Below are 12,842 nucleotides of genomic sequence, written 5' to 3'. Positions count from 1 at the left end.
AGTTAAAGTTTGTGACCAGTGGTGTACCACAGCGATCGGTGCTGGGACCATTGCTGTTTGTAGTGTACATGAATGATTTCGACGTGAATGTAGTAGATATGATCAGTAAGTTCACAGATGACATGAAGATTGGTGTCAGAAATGGTGAGGAGGAAAGCCTTAGATTACAGGATGATATAGATGGTCTGGTAAGATGGGTGGAGCAGTGGCAAATGGAATTTAATCCAGAGAAGTGCGAAAATATGAGGTGATGCATTTTGGGAGGCCTAACAAGGCAAGAGAATATAGAATGAATGGTCAGATCCTAAGATGTACAGAGGGTCTGAGGGACCTTGGTGTACTTGTCCATAGATCACTGAAGGCAGAAGCACGGGGAGATAAGGTGGTTAGGAAGGCATATGGGATACTTGTCTTTATTAGCCGAGGCATAGAATATAAGAGCAGGGAGGTTATGAGGGAGCTGAATGAAATGCTAGTTAGGCCACAGCTGGAGTACTGTGTACAGTTCTGGTCAACTCACCAAAGGAAGGACGTGATTGCAATGGAGAGCGTGCAGAGGAGATTCACCAGGATGTTTCCTGGGCTGTGGCTTTTCAGTTATGAAGAGAGACTGGATAGGCTAGGGTTGTTTTCCTTGGAGCAGAGAAGGCTGAGGGGGGAACTGATTGAGGTATACAAAATTACACGGGACATTGATAGTACAGATAGGAAGAAAACATTTCCCTCAGTGGAGGGATCAATAACTAGGGGAGATAGATTTAAGTAATGGGCAGCAGGTTTAGAGGCGACTTGAGGAGAAAATATTTCACGCAGAGTGTGGTTGGAATCTGGAACACACTACCTGAAGGGCTGGTAGAGGCAGGACCCCTCACAGCATTTGAGAAGGATTTCGATGAACACGTGAAACGTCATAGCATACAAGACTATGGGCCAAGTGCTGGAAAATGTGATTCGAATAGATTCATACTTGATGGGAGGCAGAGACACAATGGGCCAAAGGGCCAATGAAGCGGAGACAAAATTGTGAGCAGCGAATACAGTATACCATATTGAAAGAAGTCCAAGTAAATCGCTGCTTCACTCAAAAGGAGTGTTTGGGGCCTGGGATTGTGAGGAGAGAGGAGGTAAAGGGGCAGGTATTACACCTCCTGCGATTGCAGGGGAAGGTGCCGTGGGAAGGGTATAAGGTGGTGGGGGTAATGGAGGAGTGGACCAGGGTGTTGCGGAGAGAATGATCCCTTCGGAATGCTGACAGGGGAAGGGAGGGGAAGATGTATTTGGTAGTGGCATCACGCTGGAGGTGGCAGAAATGGCGGAGGATGATTCTTTGGATGTGGAGGCTGATGGGGTGGAAAGTGAGGACAAGGGTATCCTCGGTTGAGGAAAAAGGAAGACACATCAGAAGCGCTGTCATGTAAATCTTTCATGTGGTTACTTGTGACTGCAGCTGACCAAACTTATTTGGCACGCTACATGGAGATAAGGACTTGCACTTCAATGCTCGCATTTGCCCCACTCTGCCACCCACTATACTGGACGATTCGGTCCTGTTGATGGACGGAAGTGCAGAGGGGCGCTACATCCTGATAAGGAAGGGAACTATAGAGAAATTATACGTAGAGTGAAAAAAGAGACGAGTTCGTACTAGCAAAATAGAAATGGTTGATGAGGAAGAGGGACTCAGAAAGTCACTGATGTGGATGGATAAGGGCCGGCAAAGGGGTTTGGACGATCTGACTGCTGCGACAGTTTGTGGCTGTGAGAAGCACAAAATGTGATTGGTTGCTTTAGATACCCAATCAGATAGATACAGAACATCAGGCAGTGACATCATTGTAAACCAGCCAATCATGAACATGGCCTTCTCCCATCCTTTATTTGCATAGGGTTCTGGGGATGTCTATAAAATGCGAGCTTGGAGCGAAATTTCGGTAATTCTGTGTCTGAAATTGATCGTGATCATGGTTGACGAGAAGAAAACTGCAGCACCTTCCAAGAAGGGCGCCAAGAAAGTTCTGAAGAAGGCGCCAGTGAAGGGCAGCAAGAAACGGAGAAAATCCAGGAAAGAAAGTTACTCCATCTACGTGTACAAAGTGATGAAGCAGGTTCACCCTGACACCGGCATCTCCTCCAAGGCCATGAGCATCATGAATTCGTTTGTGAATGATATTTTCGAGCGAATCGCGCGTGAGGCTTCCCGCCTGGCCCATTACAACAAACGCAGGACCATCAGCTCCCGGGAGATCCAGACCGCCGTGCGCCTGCTGCTGCCCGGGGAGCTGGCCAAACACGCCGTGTCGGAAGGTACAAAGGCGGTCACCAAGTACACCAGCTCCAAGTAAATATCCGCAATGTACTGAAACACACCTAAAACACAAAAAGGCTCTTTTAAGAGCCACCCACAACTTCTCTGAAAAAGCTACAACATTGTCTGTATAGTATCGACTTATATTGATTTATATATCAAGTGTACAGCTGTACAGGACCTTGGTAAGGCCTCATTTGGAGTACTGTGTGCAGTTCTGGTCGCCTCATTTTAGGAAGGATGTGGAAGCCTTGGAGAGGGTGCAGAGGAGATTTACCAGGATGTTGCCTGGAATGGAGAATAAGTCTTACGAGGAAAGGCTGAACATTCTAGGCCTCTTCTCATTAGAACGGAGAAGGATGAGGGGTGACATGATAGAGGTTTATAAGATGATCAGGGGAATAGATAGGGTAGACAGTCAGAAACTGTTTCCCCGGGTGGAGCAAAGCGTTACAAGGGGTCATAAATTTAAGGTGAAGGGTGGGAGATATAAGGGGGATGTCAGGGGAAGGTTCTTTACCCAGAGAGTGGTCGGGGCATGGAATGCCTTGCCTGGGGAAGTTGTTGAGTCAGAAACTTTAGGGACTTTCAAACGGCTTTTAGATAGGTATATGGATAAAGGAGAATGATGGGGTATAGATTAAATTGTCCTTGACAGAGGACAAAGGATCGGCACAACATCGTGGGCCGAAGGGCCTGTTCTGTGCTGTATTTTTCTATGTTTTCTATGTTCTATGTTAAGTGTCCTTGCCTTTGTGATCTCTGTTTTACTCCCAAAGATTCTGGTTAATGCAGTTTCACTGCCCGTGCGATCTTTCTGTCTCCAACTAATAATGTCCCGTACATAAATTACTGGCCACTGACCATTTGTGAGGTTTGTTCTCGGACGTGTTCATATTCGGCCCCTTTTTTGTATTTCGACAATAAAAGCTGATTTAACGCACATACATCAGTTCGCAGTCACTTTTTTCCCTAGTTCAAGTTTGACCTCAGAAATTAATAAGTACAATATCTCGAACCCCCGGGTGGTGTCGGAACCCTCCGTCTCACACGCTGACACCTGACACTGAAAATCTACACTCCGCTGTTGTCTCCCACGAATAACAAACAATCGTTCATCAGTGATGCGGTATTATTATGAAAATTGACATGAAATGTGCCCGGTTGGAGAATGTTGTGAAAGAGACTTTCTGCTCGCTGGTTTTAAAAAGGACAGAGAGGAAACCCGAATAGATGTCAGAATGTAAAAGACAATCTGGAACTTGTTACCAAATGTAGAATAACACAATATGAAAAAAGGTTTTATTTATTTAACCGTAAAAAAAGAACTATAAATGTGATATTCTATATTGAAGCCGCCCCAATATATTGGCGGGCTTTTCAAATTTGAAAAATCGGTTGCAGTCTGACAATTTGGCGCCGTTATTTTCCGCCCTCATCTCCTTGGCGTCTCCTGATTGGTGAATTCAGCAGCTCTCCGATTGGTTACATGAAGAGCACAGAGCAGAGTGACCAATCAGCAGTGCCCACCACTCCATTCCTCCAGAAGGTACAAGGAGGAGGAATGTGGGCGGATCTCAACATTCTTCGTGAAAGTGCTTGTGAGATTGTGGAAATGTCTGGAAGAGGGAAGACCAGTGGTAAAGCTCGGTCCAAGGCCAAGTCCCGCTCCTCCCGAGCTGGACTGCAGTTCCCGGTGGGCCGTGTTCACAGGTTCCTTAAAAAGGGCAACTATGCTGAGCGGGTGGGTGCCGGAGCCCCGGTCTATCTGGCTGCTGTGCTCGAGTATCTGACAGCTGAAATCCTCGAGCTGGCCGGCAACGCGGCCCGAGACAACAAGAAGACCCGTATCATCCCCAGACACCTGCAGCTGGCCGTCCGCAACGACGAGGAGCTCAACAGGCTGCTTGGAGGGGTGACCATCGCACAAGGCGGTGTGCTGCCTAATATCCAGGCCGTGCTGCTGCCCAAGAAAACCAGCGCTCCGAGCACCAAGGGCAAGTGAAGCTGCCAGACCTGAATTTGACAACCCAAAGGCTCTTTTCAGAGCCACCCACTTCATCTGTGAAAGGGCTGGTTACTGTCTGAGAGACGGTAATGTTATACTGTTCGCGTTATTTTGTGTTGCTATGAATTGTACTGGAGTCGAGCATTTATCTGCTCATCAGATGGAATACATTTTAATTTTCTCTTGCCATATTTGTAAGGCTTTTTTACAATACTACCGTTTATATACCACTAAGGCGTGTCTTGAGTTCTAAAATGAGCTACTCTGATAAAATGACTTGTATACAATGGTGTCACTGCTCTCACACTGAAAACTGCAAGGTCCTGAAATTCCCAGCTGCAATATGGAGACAAAGGAATCTGGGTCACTCTGCTTCGAGAGTTATCAGTGGATAGTAAAGAGGGTGGTCACATCCTTCTGAGACGTTTATGTGCTGGAATCAACAAGAGATAACAGCTCTATCTTTTGCCAATTTGATGTCTCTTTGAAGAGCCGTTGTGTTATCTGATGCCAAACTCAGTTCCGGGCAGGGTCAGTATTTTTTTTCAGGGCAGTTGTTTCAAAGAAGCTGAAGGCGGATTTTAAAAGAGATGTTGCATTTCGTGTTTTATTTCTGTACATTGTGGAGATTTACAAGGAACTGGGATAATTCGTCAGTGTTTTTGTCCCTGCCAAGGCGGCGTGCTTGGAGAACTCCCCGGGCAGCAGCAGACCCATTGCGGTCGATATGTGTGTACACAAATCACAAGATCCAAATGATTGTAGACTGATGCCATCTACTGGCTAAAAGTGAGTCATGCAAGAATATTCCCATTCCTTCAGAAATATCTGAAATTGGAGAGGAAGAACATCGAGTGTGTTGGGGGCAGATTCAATCGAGACCCTGAAAACAGAATTGGATAATTATATCGAGAATAAAACAAAACTGCAGAGCAATGGAGAAAAGGCGGGTCGGTGGGAGGAGGTGAGCTGGTCTTGCAGAGAGCCGGCCGCGACACGACGGGCCGAATAACTAACTTAATACAAACATAGAAAGATAGGAGCAGGAGTAAGCCATTCGGCCCTTCGAGCCTGTACCGCCAGTCAATACGATCATGGTTCATCATCCAAACTCAGTACCCTGTTCGCGCTTTGTCCGCGCCTTCCTTGATCCCTTTTGAAATAAGCGGCGATCATTTTAGAACTAAAGACACGCTTTCGTAGTGCATAGAGTCAGAGAGAGAGATACAGCACTAAAACAGGCCCTTCGGCCCACCGAGTCTGTGCCGATCATCAACCACCCATTCATACTATTCCTACATTAATCCCATAGTCCCAACCACATTCCTATCTTCCCTCAATTCTCCTACCTGCACTCGGGGCAATTTACGATTGCCAATTTACCTATCAACCTGCAAGTGTTTGGCTGTGGGAGCAAACCGGAGCACCTGGCGGAAACCCATGTCACAGGGAGAACTTGCAAACTGCGCACAGACAGTACCCAGAACTGAACCCGGGTCGTTGGAGCTGTGAGTTTGCGGTGTTCATCACTGTGTGGCCCTAAAAGGTAGTACTGTAAAAAAAAAAGCCTTACAAATATCAGAGGAAATTAAAATGCATTTCATCTGATGAGCATCTAAATGCCCGAATCCAGTAGTACAATCTCTTTTATGAATTTATTTAATGATTTGGCCTCAACTCTTTTCTGTGGTAGAGAATTCCACAGGTTCACCACTCCTTGGGTGAAGAAATCCCTCCTCATCTCAGTCCTATATGTCTTACCCCTTATCTTTAGACTGTCACCCCTGGTCCTGGACTCCCCCGCCATCAGGAACATCCTTCCTACATCTAGTCTGTCCAGTCCTGTTAGAATTTTGTCGGTTTCTAGGAGATGATGTAACCATTCCATGATTCTATCCTCCAATGGGAACATGAACGTGGTGTTAAGGTGTAGATTGAAATGGTTGAAATGACATTTGAGTTCCAATGAGCTCTGGTGTGTATACTGTATAAATGACGAGCTACATGTATGCCAGCGATGCTGGTATAGTGGTGAGTATATCTGCCTTCCAAACAATTGACCCAGATTAGATTCCCGGTCATCGCAATGCCCACTCGCGGTCAAATATATTTCTGCAACCTTGCCATAGAATGTGACAAATGAAAAGCTATGACTAAATTAAAGTCGACAAATATTCTCAACATCCATGTTCTTCTCCCTTAAAGTTGATGGTCAAGTGTGCTGTGGAATTTTGCAGCTTAAAAATGTCAATGCAAATTCAGAAAGAAAGCTTACAAAATATTCTCAACATCCAATTAGACTCACTTCCTTGCTTGATCAGCATCGCCCTGCAGCAAGTTTGTTTCCTTCAAGTGCTTATCCAGTTTCTTATTGAAATCATTGATTGTCTCTCCTTCCACCACACTTGTGGACAGCGAGGTCCAGCAGGTAAAACAGAAAAAGTTCTTCCTCACATTCCCTTCCATCTCTTGCCATAAACCATCAGTCTGTGTCTCCTAGTCCTTGTACCATCAGCTAATGGGAACAGGTTATCCTTGTCTAACTTATATACACCTCTATCAAACCTCCTCTCAATCACCATTTCTCTAAGGAGAACAACCCCTTACTTACAGAACACAATCCAGAGTCATCTATCCAAGCTTTTCAGGTGCAAAAGAATAGTTGTGTATTAAGTAGTATAGATAGGAGTATAAAACTAAGAGACTTTGATAGATCAACTGATTGTCTCTGCCCAATTCACTGGATTTTCTGTATCACCTGAACACTGCTATACTCTGTGTAAAGGTTAGAGCATTTCCATGGCTTACATTTATGCAAGAACTGCTATGTCAAGGCTGGATGGCAAAGCATGACGGTCATCGTCACAGGAATATGTCAAAATGCCATGTTGAGAGATGTGTCTGTGTGGATGATGCACTGAGTCACGACATAAAGGAAAAGTCGTGCAGCAGGAGGGGTCCCACAATGTGGGGGTGATGGATCATGAGATATTTTACCTTTGTGAATAATAAGGACAGCTAAAATAATAGGACTAATTGTATGCTATGTACATCAATATATTACAGTCTGTTTGAGCTAATGCTTGTTTCATTATGAAATGACATTACAAGGCTCTCGTCCGTTAAAACCTCTATGTAAGAACAATGGGAGAGATAGGTTGAAGACCACAGCATCCTTACAGGGGGTGAGATGAGATAAATAGGACACTGTAGAATTGCAAAATCAAAATGGCTTCCATCAGCAAGACTGTGACCTTTAGTCTCCTTGTTAAAATAGAAAGGAACAGGAAGTATCTGTAATGTGTGTAGATTGAACCATTAACGAACTAGGGTCAAACAATGATGTCAACCTGGTCCAATTCAAAGCTAATATGGGAACATTCTTGCACCCAAAGAAGGGTAAAAGTAAGGGTGTGACGGGACATTGTCGGCACTGACAGAGGGGTCCACGGAACATCGTTATCACACTTAGAAGGAGAAGATAGAGTACGGTCAAGAAAACAGCAAGGGAAGCAGAAAGAGAGAAGTCCACGCCCCAGCAAGCACAGAAGCAAGAACCGGTGCTGAGTGATGCTGCAAACCTATTGCTGTTGTTAAACATTCACTTTATCTATCTTAGTTAAGACTAATAAACTCTCAGACTTGATCACAGAACTTGAGTTTGTACCTTGTAGGTCTATTTTGGCCAATAATCACAGGACATTTTCTGTCACCACTTCCCCTCTCTATTCTATCTCCCTCCTCTCGATCTCCTCCCTCTGCACTTTATTATTATTGATGATGGTCATATTGACCTATTTATTCTCCTCCATCTCAGACAGTCCCCTGCGATTATGGATGACTTTTTACACTCCAGTTTGATGGGTTCTGAAATAGCTGATAAATCCAATGCATGATCTGCCGACTCTGCCACATGAGGGTTAGGTGGGTTTAGAAGGGTTCAGGTAAATGACCCGTTTGGAGGTATGGATGCTGCCATCGAGCCTCGACTTCACATGTTACCGACAAATTTCCCTGAACTGTAAATTATCTTCCCAAATGAGAGATGATTTGAGGACATATCTAAAATGTTTCCACACTCAGCTTGGGGTTCTCCTGCTACGACCAATTTCTGATCAAAACAGCTGCTTCCGGATTCTGCATTTGCAGGTTCTTGGAGACACCTGTTCAGACTAAGTGACGGACTAATACTGATGGTCTGAACACACATAGGTAACAGAAAAGACACCAGTTCCCCTCCCTGAGTACCTGTCACTGCTTCTATCCTGTGTGTAGGATTCACCCTGAGTCCCTCCATCCAGCTTTACCTGCTCTATCTGGAAAAGTGCTGAACCTTTCAGTTTTTGCTCTGCTCAAACCGAGTTCATGGCCTGAGTAGTGAACAGAATGTCTCATTAATTCTTTGACTAAGACTATGATTGAACAGCAGGTTATGATCGACTTGGCCAAAGATTGGAAAAATTCCTGTCCATCAATATTTCAACAGGGACTGCGAGGATCTCCTGGCTCAGAGTGTTTAAGGGATGCAGACCTAGGCATCGGGAATTAACCCCCTGAGAATCATAGCAAAGACTGTCAACATGGGCGGCACAGTGGCGCAGTGGTTAGCACCGCAGCCTCACAGCTCCAGGGACCCGGGTTCGATTCCGGGTACTGCCTGTGTGGAGTTTGCAAGTTCTCCCTGTGTCTGCGTGGGTTTTCTCCGGGTGCTCCGGTTTCCTCCCACAAGCCAAAAGACTTGCAGGTTGATAGGTAAATTGGCCATTATAAATTGTCACTAGTATAGGTAGGTGGTAGGGAAATATAGGAACAGGTGGGGATGTTTGGTAGGAATATGGGATTAGTGTAGGATTCGTTTAATGGGTGGTTGATGATCGGCACAGACTCGGTGGGCCGAAGGGCCTGTTTCAGTGCTGTATCTCTAATCTAATCTAATCTAATCAGGAGCTGGAACTCTATTGTCACTGTAATTGTGTGTCCGGTGTAATCGCGGTACTTCCGTGCCTGTGTCTCTTGTTTAGAATAAAACTATGAAGAGTGCCCTCCGACATTACTCTCATTGACCTCGGGTTTTACCCGGGTAAAACAACATTTTACTGGCTGAAATTAACTCTGCAAAGTCCCAGCAAACACACCGGATCCCTCAGTCTTCCCATGTTTCTGTCCGATTGTTTTGAGAGGAGAGGCTCAATAATAACAAACACCCTGCAGAGACAGATCACAATTTGAACATCTACATTGGACTAGCTGCCAGTTTTATATGTTACATGTTGCCCCACACCTCCCCTCCCTCCCTCCCTCCACCCTAACCCCATGTTCGGCTTTTCAAATCGGACATTGATGAATGTGAAATGGGGAAAGTTCCCATTGAATTTTGAATGTTGAATTGCTGCAGAGATCTGCGCACGCGCGATATAGGCCAGTCTAATTGGATGGCAAAATGAGAAGAGCGCATGCGCACCCCTTCCCCCAGCACTGCCTCTGAGCGTCATTCACTGAGTGAGCGGACGATTGTTTAAATCAGCTGCAAATGGAGACATTACAAGCCTGGGGTAAGTGAACAAACAGTATCTGCTCACAGCAGTACAACAGATTTGGGCCCGTGTCTGCCGATGTGCTCATAGATTAGCATTGATTACCGGGTACATTCAGCGGGAGTGGGGGACAGTTTGTAATGTACATTGTGGAGCAGGAACTGGTCCTGGAACATGGAGTGAGCCGGGGGGGAAGGGAGAGGTCTTTCTCAGGCAGTGTCTGGACAGGGAGAGAGAGACAGAATATGATGAACTCACTATTGAAAATCATTGCTGATTTCTCTCTCCAAATAGTAATGAATGTGATAACAAAAAGCAAAATACTGCGAATGCTGGAAATCTGAATTAAAAACAAGAAATGTTGTAAATACTCAGCAGGTCTGGCTGTATCTTTGGAGAGAGAAGCAGAGTTAACGTTTCAGGTCAGTGACCCTTCTTCAGTAATGAATGTTCCTGGTTCAGATCCAGTATCTCACTATTTATTGTTATTGGAAAGTGAATAGCAGAAAAAAATGTCTGAACAATAAAGATGCGGCAGATTTGAAGGGACCAGGTGAGAAGATTAAGGACACTTTTTTAAACAGTGCTTACTTGTTGTCCGTTGAACAATGGGACATGGAAATAGAAATCTGGCTTACACAAATGTCACTACTCGATCGGGTATTCCAATTCATGGAGCAGTGCGGGGCTTGGGGTGTTTCTGAATGTCACAATATTGTTATAAAACCGTTCCAAATACCTGGGAAGCAGAAGCAGAGTTCTGCAGTACTGCAGTGGACTCAGACACTGACACTACTTGTGTCATTGACTTTCCTTTTGTGATTGTTCAGAATGATTATTGTTGAAAAGATTACTTTGATCACTTTTCTGTCTTCTCACTCAGCTGTTATTCAAGTATAAGAGTTGCCTTTCTTTTCCTGCAGGCAAACACTTGAAGGAACCAGAATGAAAGTCGTGATTCCTCGACAGAAGGAAACGTGCATCCAGCTCGTTCCAATACACAGTAGGTACAGTATCACTCACAAAGCACAGTGACATGGTCAGGTCGTCATTTCCACTGTAACAAACAAAAGAAGTAGTCAGATCCAGACTGATTCCAAGGTCGAGAGACACACTATCAATCCAATAGTCAAATAGAGCAGTAGAGATAGGAGTTGTTTCTATTTCACTCCAGCTGGTTGGTAGATACATCAATCACAGTCCAAAAACATACACATTATCAGATTTAAATACACTGTGTCACCTTGGCTGCAATTCAAATACCAAATCTTAAACAGAACAGACAAAATGTATCTGATTGAAAGCTACAGAATGAATCCCAATAACATACCCCACAATATAAACTGAGCTACAAATTACACAGCAGTCCAAACATGTCACTAAGGATCAGACAACAACATACACGATTAATTCATTCTCTACAAACCGATGGAATTTGACATTACATAGTTAGTTAGTTAGAGATATAGCACTGAAACAGGCCCTTCGGCCCACCGAGTCTGTGCCGACCATCAACCACCCATTTTTTACTAATCCTACATTACTACCACATCCCCACCTGTCCCTATATTTCCCTACCACCTACCGAAACTAGGGGCAATTTATAAAGGCCAATTAACCTGGCAACCAGCAAGTCTTTGGCATGTGGGAGGAAACCCACACAGACACAGGGAGAACTTGCAAGCTCCACACAGGCAGTACCCAGAATTGAACCCGGGTCGCTGGAGCTGTGAGGCGGCGGTGCTAACCACTGCGCCACTGTGCTGCCCCAAATCAGGTCATGCTCTAAATTTGAAAGATCGTCATTCATAATTGCTTTTGCAGAGCGACAAGTTGGATACCAAGCTGCAACTCACAAACAAGAATTGAATAAAACCTACAGCAATAAAATATTGTTAATCCTTATTTTAAATTAAACACAAGTAAACACATATTGATACATTAATGAGTTAAACAAAGCATTGACAACACAATGCCTGAAATATATATTAAGTCCTGAATACAGCAGGATCTCAACTCACATACAGCACAAAGACACATAGATGCAGAGTGAATCCGACAGTCAACCAGGGTGCCAGAGCCTCACAGATCAGGAATGAATCACATATACAAACACAGTATCAGTAACTTACATATATTGAATGTGTCTATCCTGTGTGCACAGTAGAGATACTGGCAGATACAGAATGTCTCCCACACTTGGATACTCGCTCTCTGTCACTCCAACTGCCTTTCGCTGTCTGTCTCTCTGACTCTGCCTCTCTCTGTCTCTGTCTCTCTCTATCCCTCCATCCCTCCATCTGTCCTTCCCTCCCTGTCACTCCATCTCTCTCCTTCTCTCTCTGTCTCTCACTCTGTCCGTCTATCCGTCTTTCCCTTCCTGACACTCCCTCTCTCTCCTTCTATCCCTCTCTGCCACTCTCTCTGTCCCTCCATTTGTCTTTCCCTCTCTGTCTCTCCCTCTCTCTCCTATCTCTCTTTCTCTCTGTCTGTCCAACTGTCTTGTCCTCCCTGATACTCCCTCTCTCTCCTTCTCTCTCTGTCTCTCTCTCTCTCTGTCTCTCCAACTTCCTTTCCCTCTCTGTCTTTCCCACTCTCTCCTTTTCTCTCACTCTCACCCTCTCTCTCTCTCTCTCTCTCTATCCATCCATCCATCTGTCCTTCCCTCCCTGTCACTCCATCTCTCTCCTTTTATCTCTCTCTCTGTCTCTCCATCTGTTTTTCCCTCCCTGTCACTCTCTCTCTCGTTCCATCTCTGCCTCTCTCTCTCTGTCTCTCCATCTGTCTTTCCGTCTCTGTCTCTCCCTCTCTGTCCTTCTGTCTCTGTCTCTCTCTCTGTCCCTTCATCTGTCTTTCCCTCTCTGTCTCTCCCTCTCTGTCCTTCTGTCTCTGTCTCTCTCTCTGTCATTCCATCTGTCTTTCCCTCCCTGTCACTCCCTCCCCCGCCTCTCTCTCTCCCTGTCTCTCCATCAGTCTTTCCCTCTGTCTTTCCCTC

At 45.1% G+C, this 12,842-nt stretch overlaps 1 protein-coding gene across 1 annotated transcript; it reads left to right on the top strand.

Moving 5' to 3' along the window:
- Positions 1-3,920: 3,920 nt before the first annotated feature.
- Positions 3,921-11,716, top strand: LOC137356294 (late histone H2A.L3-like). The gene is made up of 2 exons (XM_068022167.1): positions 3,921-4,298; positions 11,672-11,716. Exons 1-2 carry the CDS (start codon positions 3,921-3,923, stop codon positions 11,714-11,716), a joined length of 423 nt encoding a protein of 140 aa, XP_067878268.1.
- Positions 11,717-12,842: the final 1,126 nt, after the last annotated feature.

Source organism: Heterodontus francisci, chromosome 45 (genome assembly GCF_036365525.1).
Source record: "Heterodontus francisci isolate sHetFra1 chromosome 45, sHetFra1.hap1, whole genome shotgun sequence".
NCBI lineage: Eukaryota > Metazoa > Chordata > Chondrichthyes > Heterodontiformes > Heterodontidae > Heterodontus > Heterodontus francisci.
Note: the sequence above shows the minus strand (reverse complement) of the source record. Positions and strands in the feature narration are given on the sequence as shown.

Bases quoted from the DNA above. Each gene is read 5' to 3' on its own strand.
- LOC137356294 (XM_068022167.1), top strand. From the start codon at position 3,921: ATGTCTGGAAGAGGGAAGACCAGTGGTAAAGCTCGGTCCAAGGCCAAG. The intron at 4,299-11,671 runs AAGGGCAAGTGA...TTGCTTTTGCAG, and splicing joins AAACCAGCGCTCCGAGCACC to AGCGACAAGTTGGATACCAA.